Source organism: Ambystoma mexicanum, chromosome 10 (genome assembly GCF_040938575.1).
Source record: "Ambystoma mexicanum isolate Mex_15411 chromosome 10, UKY_AmexF1_1, whole genome shotgun sequence".
Classification (NCBI taxonomy): Eukaryota; Metazoa; Chordata; class Amphibia; order Caudata; family Ambystomatidae; genus Ambystoma; species Ambystoma mexicanum.
The window spans coordinates 702990133-703012715 of record NC_090932.1 but is presented as its reverse complement, the minus strand read 5'-3'; the positions used below and the strand labels follow the sequence as shown (position 1 = coordinate 703012715).

General features: G+C 48.1%; 1 protein-coding gene across 1 annotated transcript in view; it reads left to right on the top strand.

Moving 5' to 3' along the window:
• The window catches only part of LOC138493214 (phospholipid scramblase 1-like), a 562563-nt gene that overhangs the window by 366769 nt on the left and 173211 nt on the right, over positions 1–22583 (top strand). The window contains exon 5 of the mRNA XM_069620366.1: positions 836–1056. Within this exon, the coding sequence (XP_069476467.1) occupies positions 836–1056 (221 nt within the window). The remainder of the gene's footprint in view (positions 1–835; positions 1057–22583) is intronic.

The following is a 22583-nucleotide window of genomic DNA, read 5'->3' as shown; positions in this document are numbered from 1 at the left end:
ACATCTGAACTGAGCATGGTACTGGACATTCCTCTATATCTGCTCCTTGTCTTTTGACTGCATTTTCTATACCCAATTCCCTCTGCCAGGCAATTATGTATTTGTGAGAAACTGTGTGTCTGTTCATATTGAGGGCTTTGAGATGAGGCCCTTCATTGAGGTTGCCTCCTGGAGAACCTTCTCAAACCGGTTTGTGTAGTGACCCCTGGATTATTCAATTAAAGGCTCCAGCGGTGGAATTCAAATAATGTAACCTATCATCTTCTGTAACACCCAAAGTCAATTTTGTTGGCAAGGAGATTTTAAAGGTGCCCTTGTGGAAGAGATCCCTCAGCTTTGGCAGCCTAGGGTCCTCCACTTGTGAAATCTGTTTGAGTCCATAGTGGTGACGCAATGCTAGAGATCAGAGGCAATCAAATGCCATGGCAACAGGAAGGATACACCATAACATTTTAAAGGGGGAATGGCAACACAAACTGTAACACACAAATACAATTAAACTATTATGTTCCTGATCCTGACTTAGAAAACACATCTCATTTTTAAAAATAGAAGGTGCCGCGTAGAATATCCACCACATATCACCTCACACAGCCTTCAACTTGTTAATCTGTGTAATCACGGATGTGTGAGGGGGAGTGTAGTGCTAGTCTCAGTGCTGTAAATAATTTCTGTGTGAAATGTACCCCAGCAATATAGCACTTTATCAATCACTGGAAAAAAAGACTAACCCTCATACGTCCATGCTCAGTAAATGTGAAGCACCTAATAAAAACCAATATATCTTCTTTAAGCAACTTATTTTCTTTTAACCGCTATTTTTTATCTTGTATAGCTTTAACAGGATTTGAAACAAACAACAAATATGTGATAAAAGATGCCGAGGGAAGAAAGGTTTATTATGCAGCAGAAAAGAATTGGTGCTGCACCCGGATGCTTTGCGGATCAGACCGTTCCTTTGTGATCAAGATTGTTGACACTAAGAGGCGTGAAGTCATCCGAATCCACAGACCATTCAAATGTCTTGGTGGCCTTTGCCCTTTTTGTCTGCAGGAGGTAGGTGTTTCTCCTGTTTTATAAAAGGGTTTGGTATTGGTTCAGGAAATTGCAAAATTGTTACGGCACATGTTTTTTTCTGATAGTGCCTCAGACAAAGAATAAAACATTGCTAATGCACATTGTGTGGAAGTAATCAGCACCAGGGGTGGTATAACAGAAACTTTCACAGGTGAAAGTGCAAATAGCAACAGAAACGAAGATAGCCCTAGTACACAAATCATGTTCTTTACATGCATTTTGCCCCATAACAATATCTGGCCTATTGACAATCATTTGCCCTGGGGCAAAAATCCATTTAAAAATTGAGTTTTTTGCACTAGGAATTGTGTTTTCCTCATACTAATTGCACTTGCATCAGTGCACATTTTTGGAAATAGAGCTCCAGATTTTACATCTCTTTTATCCTACTAAGACTGGAACTTTTTTTTTTAGACGAAGCTTGTTGCAACAGTTTCTTATTGGTAGAATGTTCCTAATGTACAGTTTTCATCACTCAGAACCTGCTCAATTTTGCAGCCCTTTCACCCTTGTCTTTGTCACTTGTTATTGGACTTAGACATTGCGTACTTTCTAAGTGTTGTCTCTACTAATGTACTGAATAGAACTGTCTTTGCTGCTCAAAACACTGGCATATACTGAGTTCTCATCAACACTGTTTATCCACAGTGCACAGATTTCTTTATAAAGACATTTCTGTGGAAGGGAGACCAAGGGAGACCTGCCAAAGGTATGAGATACTATGGCCAGACGCATGCACAGCATTGGCACAGGCTACGGAGCCAAATTGTAAAACTGTTGTCTCAATTTTGGGTGATTAATTACTTCTAGGTGCCTTTCTGAAGTTGTGATTACTGAGGAGCATGCCATGTCTTAAAAAGAAAAAAAGAACAAAAAGTGACGTGTTGAGCAGCGATTGGCATTTGTTCTGATGTCCCAGCTCCAAAGAAAGATACAATGGCTCTAGGCAGTGCCACCAGGAGACTTTATTTTTAAATGTGTCATCTTCATAGAGCACTTGCTACTTGGCTTTCTTTGATGCTACTTACTGAACTCACCCAGTGGAAACCAAACACTGAGCCTGACCACCGCTTCATTAAAATACCTCTTCATTTAGATGGTCCATATTCTCAACCATTTCCAAATATCGCCACTGTCCAAAACCTCTGCACATGGATGACTTTTAACCACTGGCTACAATCCATTGGCTTTGCTCCCCCTTCAGCTCATGAATCATTACTCTCCTCACATATCACCAGCATGTCACACTGGATCACTTCAACCCTGAAACACTTATTACATTCTGGCAGTGGACAATTTCACAGTACAACATCGCTTCCAGTCCCCAATCCACCTGAGAGTATAACTGACAGGACTAGCCCTAAACTATTCCCAAACTGCCCAAGACATCAACTAGTAAAAAACTACCAGTCCCCAACAGAAACTGGGTATTCAGGACTACTTCTGCCAAGATGCATGAGGTTTGGGGATGAAACACCCAGAGTGGATTCAGGAGTTTCTTTCAGACAAAGATATGATGTGGGGGATGTATGGGAGCGAGGGGTCCTCCTGCCCCCTTGCGTCGTACGCTCCTCAGTACAAGGCTTGGACCGCGTGCCTCCGGTAGTGGTATTGCCCCTTGCCCTTATGTAAAGTTAACCACGGTTGACTGCTGCATATATGGGCCAACTGAGCAGGACACGGGGCATCCATCTTTTGTGCCCTCTTTCGACTCCATCTTGGGTAAACAGGCCTCACTGCGATAGTACAGCAATGCTCAGCTCCCCTTTCCACCGCAGCAGCCAAGGACAGAGGCACACACACACAAGGTGCGGAGGCAGCTGGCTGGCCCCCACCCTTGCACTCCCCCTGCGAAGGAAAGCTCTGCACTTCCATTCTCACGCTGAGGCTGGAGAAAGTTGCAACAATCAATATGCTACAGTTTTCTTCCTCTGAGATCACTGTTTGCCTGAAAACCGGCATGTGAACCAAGATGAGCTAAGCACTTTCTGCTCGATTCGTCCTCATAAACGTGTAAGCCACCCACCCCCATTAAAACAATTTATTGCCATTCTGACCCTGCACCCCCTGTAAGGTATTTCTTTCAAGTGCCAGACCCTCGCCTTTCCTGCGAAACCCACCCAACACCCCCACTACTAACCTTAAGCATTTTTATTATTATATATGCTTTTACTTGCACTAATGAATTTGAAACCTAGAAAGAAATACGAAACATAGTCTGATTCTTTTGCATGCACAATAAAGGTCAAGGCCTTCAATTAAAGCCACGACTGACCCAATTGTACTGACAATATTCATTGTGTGTAACTCATGTAGAAATGTGACAAGTAGTATAAAATGTTTTAAATAATTTGTCATTTAGTATGAAACAATACTAGTTTAGGTAGTGACCACAGTGACCGGACCCTGACCTGCATGGAGCACAAGATGTTTGACGTCCGTCAGCTACTCAGCCAACCAGGAGGAAGAGATGCTACCCACACCTACAGCACCACACCGTCTGGCCAATTGGGTCCATTTAGTATTTTTTGTTAGACTTACTTTAACTAATATAAATGTTGGCACTGATGTAAATGAGCTAGAGTTTTTTTGGTTATTTCCTAGCTGGAGAAATAAACCATCCTTTGAACTCTTGCAGCTGGGTCTCAGTGCCTCTTTCCCTGACAAGGGGTTTTGCCTGTTATTTTATTTCTTTTTCTCTCACACGTAGTAAGACGGGGAAAGGCACCTACATTTTTGGTGACCCCGTGACGTGATTTAGAGAGGTGCCTTGAGGCCTGTGCCGCCCGGCAGCGAGATCCAGGGCGCCCCCCAGCAGAACCATCGCCTCCGCGGTTGACCAGACTGTGCACACCATGAAGAAAGGGTCAAGGGTTCCCGGTTAACGAATACCCAATCAAAAGCTGCTCGCCAAGGCAGGCCACGGCTTGGTGGGGGGACGGACCTGAGCGTGGTCCGGCCGCGAGCGGCGACCCTCGGAGTACCTGACTGAACACGTGGAGTCCCAGTTGCAAAGACCCCAAAGGAAGGTAAGGGGGAAATACGGGAAGAAGGGAATTAGTAACAAAGGGAAGGTAGCCAAGAATAGGGTCTGCATGAGTGACGGTGAGGCTTTTCTGATCTATCCTTTATATGGCCATTAGGTGTTGTAAGAAGTGAGAAGAAGAAGAGAAGTGGTATCCTAGCCCGTAGGGGGTAGAAGGCTGCGCCACATAGCATTTGTCCCGACCAAGTGCAGAATAGAGATAAAGAGAAAAATAGTAGGAGTCTCGTGTAGGCGCGGAGTAGTTTTTAGAATATACTTTTTCCGTGAAAGTAAGAAATCTTGAGACATAATAAAGGTGAAAGAGGTGGGGAGTGAATGCGAAATAGTAGGTAGTATAGGGAAGAAGAAAAAACAGGGTCAGTAACGGGAATAGGGAAAGAACAAACGCGCGCAGGCAGTGCATGTGTATGCTGCATGATTATATGTTTGTTGGTCTGCTTTTATGTATATGTCTTGTTGAACACGCTAAAGTATTTTAACACAAGTAATTTGTGATCGATACAAGGTAAAGCAGAAGAAATAAACTATGAGAGGTGATCAGGTAACACCTCTCAGAAAGCTAATGTGACATATGGTAATTGTGAATATTGATAAAGAATGTATTATTTCTACATATTGTAATTAATAAACCAAGAAAGAGGTGGGAAGAGATTCAAAGGTACTAGAATACACAAGAAAGGAAAAGAAACATTGACATGGGGGGAGTAACACCACTGGCACATATTTGCCAGCACCTTCCACTTTATAGCGACAGGATACAGAAGTATCACGATCAGTGGATCACTGAGATAAAGGGAGACGGGGTTACACCAATTTGGCCAGAAGGAGGATCATTTGACAAAAGAGTGTTGGACTTAGTATCAACACATTTGCTAGCGCGATACAAAGGGAAACAGTTACAGAACCGGAGAGAAGTGTTAGATTTATGGCGAATGTTTGAGGAAGTTTCCCCCACGGCAGAGGTAGGTACATACATAATGACGGAAAAGCAGAAAAACCCTGAAGAAGTAGGTGGGGCACCAAAAGGGGAATGCTCAACAACTACAACCGAAAACGAAGTAACAAAAATCTATCCCTTAATGACTAGGCCAGCGGTAGGGTTTAGTGAACCCCTGTATATACCACCCACCGCCACTGCCCAGAGCGGGGCAACAGCCCCCGAACCTCCACCATATGACAAAGGAGGCCTGTATGGCCCCACAAGTGCCCCTCCTGTGGATATAGCACGTTTAACGGGTGATTTGGACCGTCAGCTAGCACAAGCACAAATGGAAATAACACGGTTAAGAGCTTTATGTGACAAAGGGCAAATGCTGCCAGGGGGAGGGGAGGTACCCCTGCTGTCATTGGCAGATCTCACCCCCCCCGATCGGGGCAGCAAGCAATGCAACCTCAGTAGCCTCGGTATCAGGGCAGTCTATAGTATCGCAAGGGACGTCATCACAGCAGAGGCAAGAACAAGAGTGGCAGTCAGGACAGTTCCTGTTCCAATTGAATAACAAGCCAGTGAGAATTATACGCCCAGGTACACCAGAGAGTCAACAAAGTGGAGACCAGAGTGGAAGACCAAGAAGTGAACCCAAGAAAAACTGGGAGGATAATAACGAGTTAGAGTCAGAAATAGAAGAAATATGGGACGATTTAGATGAATACGAAGAGGCAGCTGCCGCGGAAGGATCCCCGCTGCCAAACCACCGTTACCCAGACACACTATCGCCACCATTATGGCAAGGTAGATTAAGACAACGAACAGGGAGGATAGGAAACATATTGGCAAATAAAGCAAAAAAAGGGAAGACAAGCAGAACGGGAAAGAAACAAAAACTACAAATGCCATTGATACATAAAGGAGCAGGTAGGCCAAATTACATTCCGTGGGCCCAAATGGACAAAACCAACCTGTTAAAACTCCTCCCTCCGCTGACGGGAGGGGCAGGTAAGTGGATACATGTATTTGAGAAGAACACGGCAGGCGTGTCGTTAGCTATAGGTGATGTAAAAAGTTTATTAGTTTCAGCAATCGGGGACCAAGCAGACACAATCTGGGAAAGGGCAGGGTTCCTGGGAGTAACGATGAGCTGTGACCGACACGATGGATCACCATTTAACAATGTTCGAGCACAAGTGTGGGATGCATTGCGGCGTGCATTTCCTGACGTTCCAGATTTACATGCAGTGATGCTGTGTACGATGGAGGAGAACGAGGATCCTGCGCAATTCATTTTGCGAGTGCAAGATTTATGGAGAAGTGAAACTGGTACGGCATGGAATCAATCAACAGCTTTATTCTATTTTATCATTAAAAAGGGGTTGCCGAAAGAGGTTCAGAAGGCCTTGGACAAAATAGCTGGGATCGAAGCCAAAGGGTGGCCTGAAATTCAGAGCATAATTGTACACCACTGGAGGAGGATCAAAGAGAAGGAAAAGGAGGTCACGCAAAAGAAGCTGGCTGACGAAGCAAAATTAGTACAGACGAAATTAGTGAAGGTCGTCGCCATTACTGCCAGTGCAACAGCAGACAGAGGAAACGAAGGAGAGGAAAACGTGGGAGGAAGGCCCGTCGGGATAGCAGCGCAGTGGGTTGGAGAGGACCAGGGACAGTGGAACGGAGAAGAACAGCCATGCCAAGGATCGCAGTGGCAGAACTGGCCGGCCCAAGGAAGAGTTGAGTACCGCGGGCAAAGGGGAGGATACAGAGGAATGGGAAACAGAGGGTATGGTGGGCAAAGACCAAGGGGAGGACAACAGGGGTCGTGTTGGAATTGTGGAAGATGGGGACATTATTCACGAGATTGTAGAATGCGACCATCAGGGTATTTTCAACAGCAACAACAGCCCATGAATAATGAACACACCCAGGTAGCCCTTGTGGAGCTCCAATGGGGAGGGGGGACAACACGATCAATACTGCTATGACCCCCAAATACAACAGAGACAGCCAGCCCCACCGCAACAGCAGCAACAGCAGCAGCAGCCACAACAGCAAAACGCACTACAGCCCATGGCGAGACAAAACCCAGTAGGGAACTTAAACAATAACCATTTTGCAGCGGCCCCAAACGGTGCCCCTGCACCATACCACGGCGTAACGGTCGTGGGTGACAACGTTTTTTCAATGCCAGGTCAGCAAAGATACCTAGACTAGGACAGCCCACAGGGAGCACTTACGTGTCCAGTCCTATCCACCACACAAAGTGCAAATGAGGAACCACTAGTGGCGGCAGAGATAGGAAACAAGCAGTTTATCTTTATGGTAGACTCTGGAGCAGAAAAATCATGCCTCACCGAAGGACGGTTTCAGCTCTCGGGAAGAAATTTGGAGACACAGGGGTTGTCTGGGGCTATTTTAAAAGTTCCTTATACAAAAGATCTTGATGTAACAGTGGGGGAAAAAAAGTGCGTGCACCCTTATTGTATTACGAAGACGCGCCAATCAATTTGATGGGACGAGACCTACTCAGTAAGTTAAACATGACCATAGCCTTTACTGAAAGAAGTATAGTGTGCTCAACGCCAGGGGTATGCCCCGTACGGGCACTCTTGTTAATAAGTATGATTGCAAAGGAAGTTGCAGTAAGAGGGATTCCCATTGATATGGACATGTTCATCTATGGAATAAAGGTATTAGCCCGAGTAGTGCCTGAAATAACACAAAAAGAGTCGAGAATACCATCCAACTTCATATTCCGCCCAATCACACCAACAGATGTAGTGCCAGGCTCAATCATGTCTATAGACATTGAGGCAGTTTTTCCAATCAAGAAAGCAAAAGGAGGGGCGTGGAGAATAGTCCAAGACCTCCGCCCACTCAATGACGTCATCCAAAAAGAGTTCCCTTCAGTGCCTAACCCGTCATCAATATTGTGCAGTATACCAAAAGAAGCAACTTGCTTCACTGTCATTGATCTGAAAAATTCCCTTTTCTCTGTGCCACTCGCACCAGAGTCGCAGTACCTTACAGCTTTTACATTAGTAAACAACAGATATGAACATCGCAGACTCCCACAGGGGTATTGCAAAAGCCCGAGCATTTTTAACAGAGTACTACGAGAAGACATCGGCAACATAGATGTAGGGAGCACCATTATACAGTACGCAGATGATTTACTCGTCTGCAACAAAACAGAAGAAGAGTGTAGAGAAGACTCGATAACACTGCTTAACGTATTGGCTGCCAAGGGATACAAGGTAGACAAAGGAAAGTTACAATACTGCCTTGCTGACGTTGTGTATCTTGGCCAGCAAATATCTAAAGACGGAAAAAGAATATTACCAGACACAGCAGCAGCCATTCGATACATTATCATACCAAAAACAGTGAAGGACATGCAGAAATTTCTTGGCATATGTAACTATTGCCGAGCATGGATCCTTGATTACGCAGCATATACACGGCCAATGTTACAACCACTAAAAGAAGCACAAAACAACAGAGCCCCAATAAAATGGACACAGGAGACAATTGCTCAATTCTCTCGATTAAAAGACCTTATTTCAGACACCCAGTCCTTGCAAATCCAGATTATGAAAGGGAATTTTTCCTGTTTTCACACGGCAATGGAACATTAATGACAGCAGTATTGACACAAAAGACATCACTAGGCCATAAACCATTAGCGTACTACAGTGGAATATTAGACCCAGTAATGCAGGGACATTTCGCTTGCGAACAGGCCCTCGCTGCAGCGGCCTTCGCCATTGAGAAAAGTGCCACGATCATAATGGGATGTTCAGTGACGCGATATGCGGAACATTCGTTATTTGCTATCTTGGAAAGATCAAAATCTACCCTCACAACACAGAGAGCCTCTGCTTATGAAATAATAATATCAAGTCCAAATGTACATCTGGTCAGATGCAAAACAGTGAACCCAGCTACCTTCATTACAGAGCCATGCACAACTGAGGATTTACAGGAACACTATTGTAGCACATACGAAGGAGAGGGCGATGACATTCCCAAAGCAAGTGAAAACGCCCTTACAGAAGGAGAAATGTATTTCATAGACGGGTCAGCATCCATAAATTCAGAGACAGGAGAGAAACATGTGGGGATGGCGGTAGTGTGCATGGAAGAGGACACATATGAAGTGATTGTACAAAAACGCCTCCCCTTACATTACTCTGCACAAGCAGCCGAACTGACTAATCAGCGCGTTACACACAGCCAAAGGTTGTGCCTTGACCATATATTCAGATTCAGTTTATGTTACCACCACAGTTCACTCAGGGCTATCACGTTGGCGAAGGAGAGGGTTCAGAAGAGCAGACGGGTCCCCTGTACAACATGCCACGTTGCTAAATGAACTAATAGAAGCTTTAGCAGAACCATCGGTAGTAGCAGTGGTTAAATGCCAAACCCATACCCATAACACAGACGCTGTCTCATTGGGGAACGCGGCAGCCGACGCAGCAGCGAAAGAAGCCTCGTACTTCAATAAGACACCAACATCAGAGTACATTGTAAAAACAACCTCAGCAGAACAACCAGCATATGCATATAATAACACGCCCGTAGCACAATTGATAGAACTCCAGAGAAGAACCCCACCGGAAGAGCAGGAGTTGTGGGGCAAACGAGGGTGTAAGCAATCAGCCACAGATCTCATTTGGAGACAGGAAACGACAGGCAAAGTAGTGATGCCCGTAGAATTATTAGAAGTAGCATTCCAACACCTGCATTTTCCAGCTCACGTTGCAAAACACCACATTGCCTCAGATATTCAAGAGGATTGGTTTGTTCCTAATCTACACGAATACTTGACTAAATTTGTGATTGAATGTAGTACATGCCAAACTTACAATTCAGGAATGACATTGCGAACTCTGCGTGGCACTTTGCCACGCCCTACAGGTCCATTTAGAAAACTGCATATCGAATACGCCGATATGGGAGAAAGATGTAACGGAGCAAGATACTTGATTGTGGTGGTGTGCCCTTTTTCACGGTGGGTGGAAGCGGGCCCCTGTCCCCATCCTGATGCAAAATGTGTTGCCAAATTCCTTGTGCGAGAAGTATTCTCACGGTGGGGAATCTGTGACGTGATCCGTTCAGATAACGGCACGCACTTTGTAAATGACCTCTTCAAAGAAGTGACCTCTCTTCTGGGGGTGAAACACAAATTATGTTCGATATATCATCCAATGGCCAATGGAGTTGTGGAGAGGATCAACAGGCTGCTTAAAAGCAATTTATCGAAATTATGCAGCACGTTGAAAAAAAATTGGGTATATTGTCTGCCCCTAGCACTGTTCCAACTCAGAAACCAACCATGCAAGGACCATCATTTAAGCCCGCACGAAATTGTGACGGGACGGAGAATGCACACACCGCTCTCCCCTGTTAGGAGAGCGTCTGATGCGCACGGGGCTGCCACAGTGCTGGGAGAAGAATTTAAGGAATACCTAACACAGCTAACGCGCGCAGTACGCAGCATAGCAAAACAAATTGTTTCACCATTTACGGAAGATGTAACAACAGACACCTCCGTGCTGACCGCAGACAGCCCAGAGGGGCCTTTAATGCCAGGGGAGCAAATCCTTGTTAGAAGCTTTGTAAGGAAGTGGAACTCACCAAGATTTCATGGTCCATACACAGTGGTGTACAGCAATCCAACTGCAGTAAAAGTCACAGGGTTAAAATTCTGGGTGCACCTCTCAGACGTAAGAAGGGCACACAGGGTTACACCTCCCCAAAATTAAACTGACTGCGTGGATGCCATCACTGGCACAGGTTAACATGATGACAATTGCAACTTAGACAGGGAAAGTATAGGGGAAAAGCAAAGGTTTTATATATATATTTTGTCTCTCTCTCTCTCTCTCTCTCTTTTTCTTTTTCTTTTCATATAAATCGTGTTGCTTTTTCTATTTTTTCCTAATTTATTCCATAATGAAATGAAAAGGAATTGTTACATGCCTAACTGAGTAAAGAAATGAAAAAGAAATGAATAATTGCATTTATTTTTCTTCTATGTGACTTAACGAATTTGTCTCGCCCACATAGGTTCAACATGAGCCAATGCAACGAAATGGCTGAGCAAGCAGAAATGTTAGATAGAAATAGGGATGCCAATAGGGCCAGTAGATTAAATAATTTGGAATGTGTTATAAAATATGCTGCCATATTATTTGCAATAATTATGTTTTATCCTATTTGGTATAATGTTGTAATATATGTGGCAAATGAAATGAACAAAGGGGGGAGCGGAACTGATATGACAAAACCAGGGTCTAGGCTGGCATGGACTGAAGCAACGGCTATTTTGAAGGACACTTATAACATTGAATTGAAAGATAAAAATATAACATTGCCCCTTTTACAATTGCACTTAAACGAAACTGCTATTCCATTGTTGAATAATACTGGAGCCAAGGAAATAGAGCTTGGATGGAATGTAAATGATGATTACTATTGGTTAACTGATTCCAGAAATACAAGCATGTGTACACACACTGCACCAGAAACCACTACTGAATACACACATGTCACAATGAACAACATAGATGAAGCATGGTCTAGAATATTCCCGCTGCCATATTCACTAGTTAGTACCCAATTAAAAAACAGAAGGAGGAGGAAAAGGGGGGTGGGAAAAAACAGATACGATATTTATCATAACTTGGGGTTAGATGAAATAGAGGACCCCCGACACCCTGACCAATCAAACAAATGGTATTCAGACATGAGCACCGCAGCAAAGCAAGCAAGTAACGAAAGTTGTTACGTTTGCTCACTTATTCCTCACGCAACTGGAACCCCAAAAATGTTAATCCCACAGAAAGTACCCTTGTCTGAGGCCTAATGTTTGATTCATCTGATGCTGTATAAAATAAAAAAGACATTTCAAGCACACACAGTCACTATGGAAAAATTGGAAAACGAACAAACTTGCACCAGCAGACGACAAGGAGTAATCTGCCTCCAGGAGCCATTTTTCGTTATAAAAGCCACAAGATATGCAGATGACAAGTGGCATGATGAAACGATTGAATGCAAAGCTGAGGGGCTTTGAGGGCTGCCAGATGAAACATACGAATGGGCAAGAGAAACGTGCATCCCCATCTGGACACAGCATATCACCAAGCTGATGTGGGTCACACCCCTGGAGAGACCCATAAAGATTCAAAAGGAAATACTGCACGAACTTTGCTTCCATGGAGAAGGGAAGGTGAACATGGGAATGTTGCGGCAGTGCAATAAGACTTTAATAATGCCAGTCATGAAAAAAGGCACTGCTGCATTAATGGACATATACTGGATCTGTGGCAAACGATCTTACCTGCATCTCCCAGCATCCTGGAGGGGCACTTGTGCCCTAGCCACACTTCACTCAGCAGTAATGGTGATACCAGAGAGCCACGTCCAGTTTACAGCAAGGCCTTCGGCTAACACATCGACAGCAGGCCAATCGACTGACACAGCGGCAGCAGGGCAATCGGCTGAACCATCGACAACGCCCGATGAGACAATCACAGAGCCCCCAGTATAAAAACTATTGTCAGAAGAAACTTTGAAAACCAAGTTGTCACGCAGCAAAAGATCCAATTATATTTCGTCCAGATCGTCAGAACTCCTTGCTAAAATCCCACAACAGTATAAGCTTTTCTCATCTTTGCATCGTTCCTAGCACCAGGCGTTCAAGCAAGGGCAAACGCGAAATGGCTGCAGATAACACGCTGGGAGCACATCCAGCTGGCCAACGACACTGAAGAAGGATTCAACATCATAAAAATAGAGCTCCGTGCACTGTGCCTGATGACGATGCAAAACAGATATGTCTTAGATCTTATCACAGCGATGGACGGTGGTGTTTGCAAAAAAATTGGGGGGGGCGTGTTGCACGTTCGTACCAACTTCCGATGCTGATAACGGGACACAGTCACATGTGATAACAGCAGTGCATAATTTAGGAGAAAGAATGAAAGCAGAAGGCGGAGTAGATAACAACACGTGGTTCGACGACCTGTTCAGCTGGATACCATCGTGGGTGAACATCCCAGCAAAGATACTCATTCCCATCATAGTCTTTCTTCTTTTGATATTCTGTGTGTGCCAACTGGGACTGATATGCTGTGAAAATAATATGCCTAATTCAGCAATGATGATGGTAACAGTGGGCCGACAGACAATGGTGGCTACCATGATAGATGCCCAAGTACAAACCGGAGAATACACCACACCACAGTATAGGATGACTGCCATCTATAGACAGTATGGGGACGTGGTTGATAATCTACATTATACTACCATTAGAGAACCAAAAAACTTTCTGTGGTATAGTGAGGTATGGATAGATTTAGATGGGGATGGTGGGATATACTTAATGGTCACCCCGGAAGAATATGCAAGAAGGGGTAACAGCTTAAGAAGTGTGTGTAAAGCATGGATGCCAATAAAGGGTACACCTGCTTGGGATGAGGCTGTGGCTGAAGCTGAGCGCTACCGAAGGGAGAACGGAAAGAACGAGATAAAGTAGTTCGTTACTTTAGATGTAACGAAAGGGGGGAATGTATGGGAGCGACGGGTCCTCAAGCACCCTCGTGTCGTACGCTCCTCAGTACAAGGCTTGGACCGCGGGCCTCCGGTAGTGGTATTGCCCCTTGCCCTTATGTAAAGTTAACCACGGTTGACTGCTGCATAGATGGGACTACAGAGCAGGACACGGGGCATCCATCTTTTGTGCCCCCTTTCGACTCCATCTTGGGTAAACAGGCCTCACTGCGATAGAACAGCAATGCTCAGCTCCCCTTTCCACCGCAGCAGCCAAGGACAGAGACACACACACACAAGGCACGCAGGCAGCTGGCTGGCCCCCAACCTTGCACTCCCCCTGCGAAGGAAAGCTCTGCACTTCCATTCTCACGCTGAGGCTGGAGAAAGTTGCAACCATCAATATGCTACAGTTTTCTTCCTCTGAGATCACTGTTTGCCTGAAAACCGGCATGTGAACCAAGATGAGCTAAGCACTTTCTGCTCGATTCGTCCTCATAAACGTGCAAGCCACCCACCCCCATTAAAACAATTTATTGCCATTCTGACCCTGCACCCCCTGTAAGGTATTTCTTTCAAGTGCCAGACCCTCGCCTGTGCTGCGAAACCCAGCCAACACCCCCACTACTAACCTTAAGCATTTTTATTATTATATATGCTTTTACTTGCACTAATGAATTTGAAACCTAGAAAGAAATACGAAACATAGTCTGATTCTTTTGCATGCACAATAAAGGTCAAGGCCTTCAATTAAAGCCACGACTGACCCAATTGTACTGACAATATTCATTGTGTGTAACTCATGTAGAAATGTGACAAGTAGCATAAAATGTTTTAAATAATTTGTCATTTAGTATGAAACAATACTAGCTTAGGTAGTGACCACAGTGACCGGACCCTGACCTGCATGGAGCACAAAATGTTTGACGTCCATCAGCTACTCAGCCAATCAGGAGGAAGAGATGCTACCCACACCTACAGCACCACTTCGTCTGGCCAATCGGGTCCATTTAGTATTTTTTGTTAGACTTACTGTAACTAATATAAATGTTGGCACTGATGTAAATGAGCTAGAGTTTTTTGGGTTATTTCCTAGCTGGAGAAATAAACCATCCTTTGAACTCTTGCAGCCGGGTCTCAGTGCCTCTTTCCCTGACAAGGGGTTTTGCCTGTTATTTTATTTCTTTTTCTCTCACACGTAGTAAGACGGGGAAAGGCACCTACAGGGAACAATAGCAAATCCGGATAGGGCCTTTCGTCAACAGATGCAAATCCTTAAAAGGGGAAATCCTAATTTATGCGATCACCCTTCCATCAGCAGCTCATATAAAGGAGAACAGTTTTCTTCAAGCCTTTTATCTGCAGCATGCAAAGAGAGAAATACTTCCTTACCCCTCCCCAAAGGAAGAAACAATGTTTTGAGCAGTGTGAACTTCCTAGAGGTTTGTATGTCCATTGTGATGTCCTTTTTACATCAGAAAACCACAAAATAAACATAAATGCTATAATCTTGTTTCACACATGTACATGCGCCACAAAAAAGCTGTTGGATATGAAATTATGGTTACAATCAACTCGAATTTTATTGTTGAATGTTAGGGGGTAATTGATAGAATTCGGCGCACAAGTGGCGCACGCGGCTGGCGCACAGAGTGCGCGTGCGGCAGTCTGCGCCAGCCGCGTGCGCCAGTCTGCGCCAGCCGCGTGCGCCAAAACCCATTTAGGCGCACAGCGTATTCATGGATTAATACATCCATAAGCAGCCGTGGTGCAGAGTGGTGCAGCGACCCTGCAGCAGCGCCAGTTACGCCCCTAACCCCGCCCCATGCGCCAAAAACATCACACAAATCCAGTACATGGTGCAAAGGCCAGTGGACCAGCATACAGCCCCCCAACCACGAAAACCTGTGTAAAACTCCCCACGCATGCCCCGGAATACACGTACCCCGCTCACGCCAGGTAAATTGCGTGGAAAAAGTCCCCCATGTGGTGTGGGCTGCCTGTGGGGCATGGCCAGGGTGGATGGGCTGCCTGCGGGGCATGCGTAGGGTGAATGGGCTGCCTGCGGGGCATGGGGAGGGTGGATGGGCTGCCTGCGCGTATTTTGGGGTGCGCGGGAAGTTTCACACACAATACTCCAGACGAGAGCAGGGTATGTGTATTTTGGGGGGTGCGCGGGGAGTTTCACACGCGATACTCCAAGCGAGCGCAGGGTACGTGTATTTGGGGGGTACGCGGGGAGTTTCACACGCGATTTGGCATCGTGGGCCCTCCAGTTGTGCGTTTCCCCCCCCATGCCGTGCAGGCAGCCCACACCACAAGTGACTACCCTACAACACTCACCATGCCCTGCAGGCAGCCCAGATGGCACCATGCACTTGTGAGCACACTTGTGAGCCCCGACTCATGTCCCCCATCCACCCACCCACCATTGACGGGCACCTGCCAGCAGGCCCCGACTCATGTCCAAGACCGACCCACCATTGACGGGCACCTGCCAGCAGGCCCCCGACTCATGGACCCATAGTGAGCCGTGCCTCTTCCGCCCGCCTCCGCATCTATTTGCCAGCCCAACCGCTGCCACACGGAAGACACTCCCAATCCAGGGTCCTCCTGCCCTCCGGCCGATGCCTGCCCCTCTGATGTTGATGGCCCTGAGCCATCATCGCTCCCACCTTGCGCCTGCTGCTGCCGTGCATGTGCCCTGCCTGTTGATGCCTGCACATCCTCCTCCTGCTGGGGTCCAGTTGTTGGGGTGGCCACCCCTGCTGGACCTCCAACTCCCGACTGTGGCAGAGATGTGTCCTCCACCAGCCTTGTCGCCGGGTCAGAGGCAGCTCCACAGGGTGCTTAGGCAGGAAGATGGCACGGAGGACGACTGGCACATAGGGGGTTCAATTGTGGAGGGGGTCGGTAGAAGGTCCAGCACACGGAGGAACCCAGCACCGGTGACCTGTCCTAGTAGGTTGACGCAGTCAACGAGGCATCTGAAATAACATACAGCGTCCACACGAGAACCCTGCATGTCATCCCGGATGCCAAGTTGATGCAACACCACCCCAGCCAGGACAGGTTCAACACGGTCCCGGATTGCCACATCCACAGGGAGAGGAAGGCCAGTTGTTACCGGATTCCCTTGCTGAAAACAGGTCTGGACGAAGGCATCCCTGCTAGTGCAGGATGATGCAGTCACAGGGTCGGGGACAGGATTACACACAGGCACCTCTGCGGCCGCGGGTGCTGCCTCCTGTCCCTGCCCCTGGACTGCACCACTAGCACCCCCTCCAAACCCTGTGTGTGGCCCTTCCACGTCCTCCTCCTCAACCATACCCTCCACCAACCTGGATGACTCCGTGCCATCTTCCTCCATAGGGCCCTGTGGGGTCTCAGCTGCCCCTTCTGCTGCCTAGGAGTCCACCTCCGACCTCCACCTCTTGGACCTACCCTTGGCAGCTGTGGCCGCAGATGCGACACCAGACTCCTCACTCCCCTACGAGATGACAACATGGGAGGGGAGCTGGGCCTTGCATCTCCGGATGGCAGTGGGATCCCTGCCGCTGTGCTCCACAGCACTGTCTCCGCCCTCTTCATCAGTTGACGCTGCAGACAGGGAGAGACAGAACACAGGCAGCAGGGCACTGTAAAATGGTCTGATACACACATGACAGTTGCACATGAGTGGCAGTGTCAAACTTCACAGATGGCATCACACTCCCCAACACACATATCATTTAAACCCACACACATGCGAAAATTAACAGGAATGTTGCAGCAGGCAGCACCATCCATACACATACAACAGCATGAGCATCCGAAGGTTATCCTGACGTCACATGCAACACGGGGAGTGCCGAACACATGCACACATGCCACTAGACATACATGCATCTGTACATCTCCACCATCTGTCGCAGTGAAATCATCGCCATCCATGTCACATCTGCCAATCAGCCTCCTACATGTCGGTGTCACATGCATCCATGGTGTATCACAGTGGCACACATGTCAAATACACATACACGCACATGTACATTGTACACATACATGAAGGTGGAACCAGCATCCATGTGTCACACCACAACCTTGCCACAGTACATTCACAGAAATGTAAACATGTGTGCACCTACACATGCATTTGGTAACCATGCATTTGCACATATACACCATTGATGTGTCTCACACATGACTGGACTCATATGCGGCAGGCTCATGTCCCTGTACATACACATCCATACATGGGCCTTCCAAGACATATGTGCAACCTGCACACTCCTGCCACACCTCAACATGCACAGCGTCCAATCAGTACGCATGGACACTTACCGCTCGACTCCGGTCAGGATCTGGAGGTGGAGCACTGGGTGTATGCGTTCCAGGACCCTCATCTGGATGTTGGTAAGGCAGACCCGGCTCCCCTCTGCATGCTTTGCCTTCAAGAGGCGCCGGGCCTTGCTGAGGGTCCTGGACCTGAAGTCCCCCCAGCGCTTCCAGACGTGTTGCATGTCGCGTGCTGCCACCCCCTCCACGTTGATAGCAGCCACAATGTCCTTCCAGATCCTCTTCCGTCCTTCATTGTCAGCGCGTGAACTTCCAAAGAGGGCATCATAATGCCCCAGGACTTGCTCCACCAGGATGCCAACTTCATTGGCAGTGAAGCTGGCAACCCTCTGCCTCTCTGCTGGGGGGTTGCCACTGTGCCACTGTGCCAGATGGTGTTGTGTCAGACATGACAACCCCTGAGGCAGATGTGGGCGGGCAACTGGGTCCTGGGGCTGGGCTGTGGAGTGATGGAATACCAGTCGGGAGTCTTCTGTTCCAGCAGGGGTGGTCACAGCAAATAAACCCTTGCAGATGGCTGACGTGCAGGCACCAAATAGCAGGGCACGTGGCCAGCAGGCAGCAGCAGATGGCAGGTGGGAGCATGCTCGGGGCTCTAGGGGGGGCAGGAAAATGGCCTTCTGGGCAGGAGCATGGTCTTCCGTGTTTTGTCGCGTGGCCAGCTTGATACGGAGTGATTTGGCACATGCAAAAACTGCTCATCCGGGTGTCACTGCGTGTAATTCGAGGAAAGGGCCTTAGCGCATAAGTGAAGTGACGTGCACGGGCGTTTCCCTCAGCACGGGTTAAAGGTGAACGGGGCCAGCAGTTCGCTGTACGTGGCTTTCGTGGAGACTGACGTGTGTGTTGCTACTTCGTGTTGTTTCGCGCGCCATCACAACTTCACAGTGGATCAAGGACGTATCTCTTCTTTTGGCGGGGGTGTTGGCTACACGTGTTTTTCATTATCACGCTAGTCTGACGGTGAGTCGCGCATGCTATTTTCTCCACTGCGGGAGTCCCTGTATATCGCGTACCCGTTTTCGAGTTCATAGTAGCCTGCGTGTCCCATGTGTACGTCTTTTTCGTGTCCCTGGGTGCCACCATGTACTGCGGGAGGTTAATTCCACACACGTGGCTACCAGGGGTTGCGTGCACAGTTTTACTGCAGTTTTGGGGTGCCTGAGCATTGCATGACCTGTCACTTTATCACCGGGGTCACATACAGCCTTGCAGGTGCAGGGGTGCTGTTAACATATTGTATCCCACCCCCTTCACCGCAATTGCCCAGGACATTTGTCGTGTACACCTCCCATTGGCACTACTACATCTGTGCCATGGCTGGGAGGCCATGAAAGGTGAGTGCCTCAGCTGGGCGTACTCCATGTGGTGGTCATGGTCAGGGACATGGCCGGGGTGACCAGGGAGTAGGGGGACTCCAGAGTATCCAGGGTGGCTGCAGAAGGGGAAGAGGCAGGGGTGTGCCCGTTCGGCACGATGGTGTGCCACGTGTTGGTGCAGTCATGCCACCACCCGATGCGGCTCCAGGAGATGCCGTTCTTGCATCTGGCACTGGCACCCATGTGACCCGGCAGTCCGTTTCATCGACTGCCACGGGGCGAAGGGTAGTGGTAGCTGCAGGTGCAGCTGAGGACACCACCACCCAGGCTTAGGGTCTGCCAGCGCAGGCTGCATTGGCACCTGAAGAGTCCCAGCAGGTCAGGAGGCACACCGTAAGTGTACGCGGGGCTGCCCTGACCGAGGCATGTGTCCCTGGGGCAGTAATGTCATCTGCTGCCCCGACCAGCCGGGTGTTGGCAAGTGCATGGGCAGATGCAGCCAACACCATCCCGGTTGTGAGTCTACCATCCAGGACAGTCCCGGTCAATGAACCTGGCACAGCAGATGTTGCTGCGCAGGGTCCATTCCAGGGCACCCAGCAGCCACTGACGCAAGTCAGTGCTCCCGTCCTTGTTCTACCTGCCACTCCCTCGGTTCAAACCACCAGCGCCACTGCCCATACTGATCAAGGCGACATTTGCCAGCCAGGGTCCAGACCAATGTCCAAGAGGAGGAAGATTGCACCTGCAGTAGAAGCTGAGACCCCAGACACAGCTCTGCCCTTCGGCACGTCGAGGAAGAAGCCTTTCTGCATGCAGGAACTAGACTTCCTTGTGGACTACGTGCGGGACCACAACCGTGATATGCTAGTGGGGCCAAATTGTCACACTACGGCTGCCCATCGTATGTCCCACTGGAAGCAAGTTGCGGATTGTGTGAGTGCATTCGGTCATGAGGTGTTTACAGCTCAAGAGTGTAAAAAGCGTTGGGATGACCTCAAACGCAGTACTAAGGCGAAGCGTGCCTCTAATTACAGCATGACTCTGGTGACTGGCAGTGGGCCACCACCTGAGGAGGAAGACCTCACTTCGCACGAGTCAGTTGTTTAAGGGTTCATACCAGCAGGAATGGTCGAAGGAGTGGGAGAGATTCTGGACTTTCAGAATTCAGCCCCGTCCAGTGAGTGTTGTTGCGTGCTTGTCGAGGCCATGTGTGGTTTGCTTGTGTGATGTGTTGTGCTTGACTGCCACTACATGTCATGTGTAAATGGTCCTCATGTGCAAGTCATACAATGCTTCACTGATGCATGCCTGCTGTGCAGGATGCTGGACATGTAGAGCAGACGGGGACTGTCCTGATCACCACACTTGCACCCTACTCACATGCTAGTCACCCGGCTGCCCCTTCGGTCCATGTTCCAGCTCACTGATCCTTCTGCATGTAGCCTGGGGTGTCTTTCTTCTCAGCACTGGGACTATGTCTTTGCATGATTGAAGTGCATGCGTGTACTGTCTGCATGCGGCTACTGCACGTAGGCACGCTCCCTTGCCCCTCCACCCCCCTGCACCCCAATTTCACCATGGCACTGGTGGGTATCATGTTGAAGTACTGCAATGGCCTGTTCAAGGCTCCTGTGTACATGCAAACTTCCACCAGCCAACCAGCCAGACACATACAGTGGTGTACATCCTCTGTCCTTGATGCAGGGTGTCTCACTGGGACTGTGCAGATGGCAGATGCTCCACAGGGACATGAGTGCACATTCATGCCCCATGTGCATTCCATGCATGCCCTATGTGTCCTTGACTGGATAATCATTGTAGTACGTGTCCAGGATGACCTACATTTCATGGCATTTGATCATCCATTCCATGCCCACTCTGGCTCAGTCCTGCATCACACACATGTTTAGGGTGTCACAGTCTGTGTGGGGCACAGACCTCCCCCTGTTTCATGCCCACTGACTCTGTTCAACTGGTGTAGTGGCTTCTGCACACATGGGTGTACTACAGAGGGTTCATCATGTGTCCTGCTTACTGTCCCATTATCATCTGCTGTGTTGTCAGTGGACTCAAATGATGCAATTGATGCTAGTCAACACTGTCTGCCAATACACAGGTCTCTGGTCCCCCTTTCTCTGCCATGCAATGCCTCCCTGCATTTTCACTTAGCGGGGGGTTTGCTTGTAGCCATGCAACCCATTGCATGCACATTGCACGTGATACCTGAACTTGCCCTTGCACTGCCATCACGTTTATTGATAGACATCATAATGTACTTGTTCATATAGATAGTGGGTAACGTACACATGTTCTGCACTGCATCAACCCACCTCTGAGCCGTGTTACACCGTTCTACATGCCTACTCACTGATGCAATGTCAAAGTGACCTGGCATGTATGGTCAGTTTTTCATCCCTTCTCTGTCATGAATTGTCATGATCTCTGCTTCCAAAAGGTCAGGGTTTTCCCAACTCCCTTGGAAGCAGATCCATAACCCAGGTTCCGAGGGCCAACCAGTCCCAATTGGGACCTTTTGGACCCAGTCCTGGCGCCAGTGGCACCAGGCTCATAAATGTGCCCAGTCCCAGCGCTGGAAGCGCCGGGCTCATGATGCTTGGGTGGACTTACCTGCAGCAGACCATGCTGCTTACTTGCCTGCCAGCTGAGCCTCTGATCCTCTTCTGTTTGGAACTACTTTTCCTGTTGGGTGGGGCAGGAGCCACTCCCTAGATTCAGAACACTGGAACTCTTCTGGAAAGCAGGAACTCTTTTCTTACCTAGGCGTGGCTGTGGAAGGAGACACCTAAGCACTACAGGAGGCTATTTAAACCACACCCGGTGGATGAATCTTGCTTTGCTTTATTCTGCATCCTCTGCAGCAGAACGCTCATCGTGTCTTCTGCATCGGATCCTGGGCCTAAGGAAAAAGGCTTACCATCCTGAATCCAGTCTTCAGCAACACCTATAAAGACAAGAAAGAACAGGTTAGCATTCTGGCATCTGAAAGACAAAGGCTTACCTACTCTTCGTGCGCTCCGGAGGTCTTCACACTGCATTCCGGCATCTGAAAGACAAAAGCTTACCGACTCTTCGCACGCTCCGGAGGCCTTCGGCGCTGCATCCTGCATCTGAAAGACAAAACAAGGTGCGTTTAAAGACATTGGGGAACTTTGATACTCACGTGCCATTACTCCTTTCCACATCAACCCCAGTGGGTATTCCGGCACCCTGCAGCCGCTCCGAACTCGTACCTGCAAAATAAAAGACAGTTAGAGCGCATCGTGAAGCAGGCAACAAGCGCTTACTT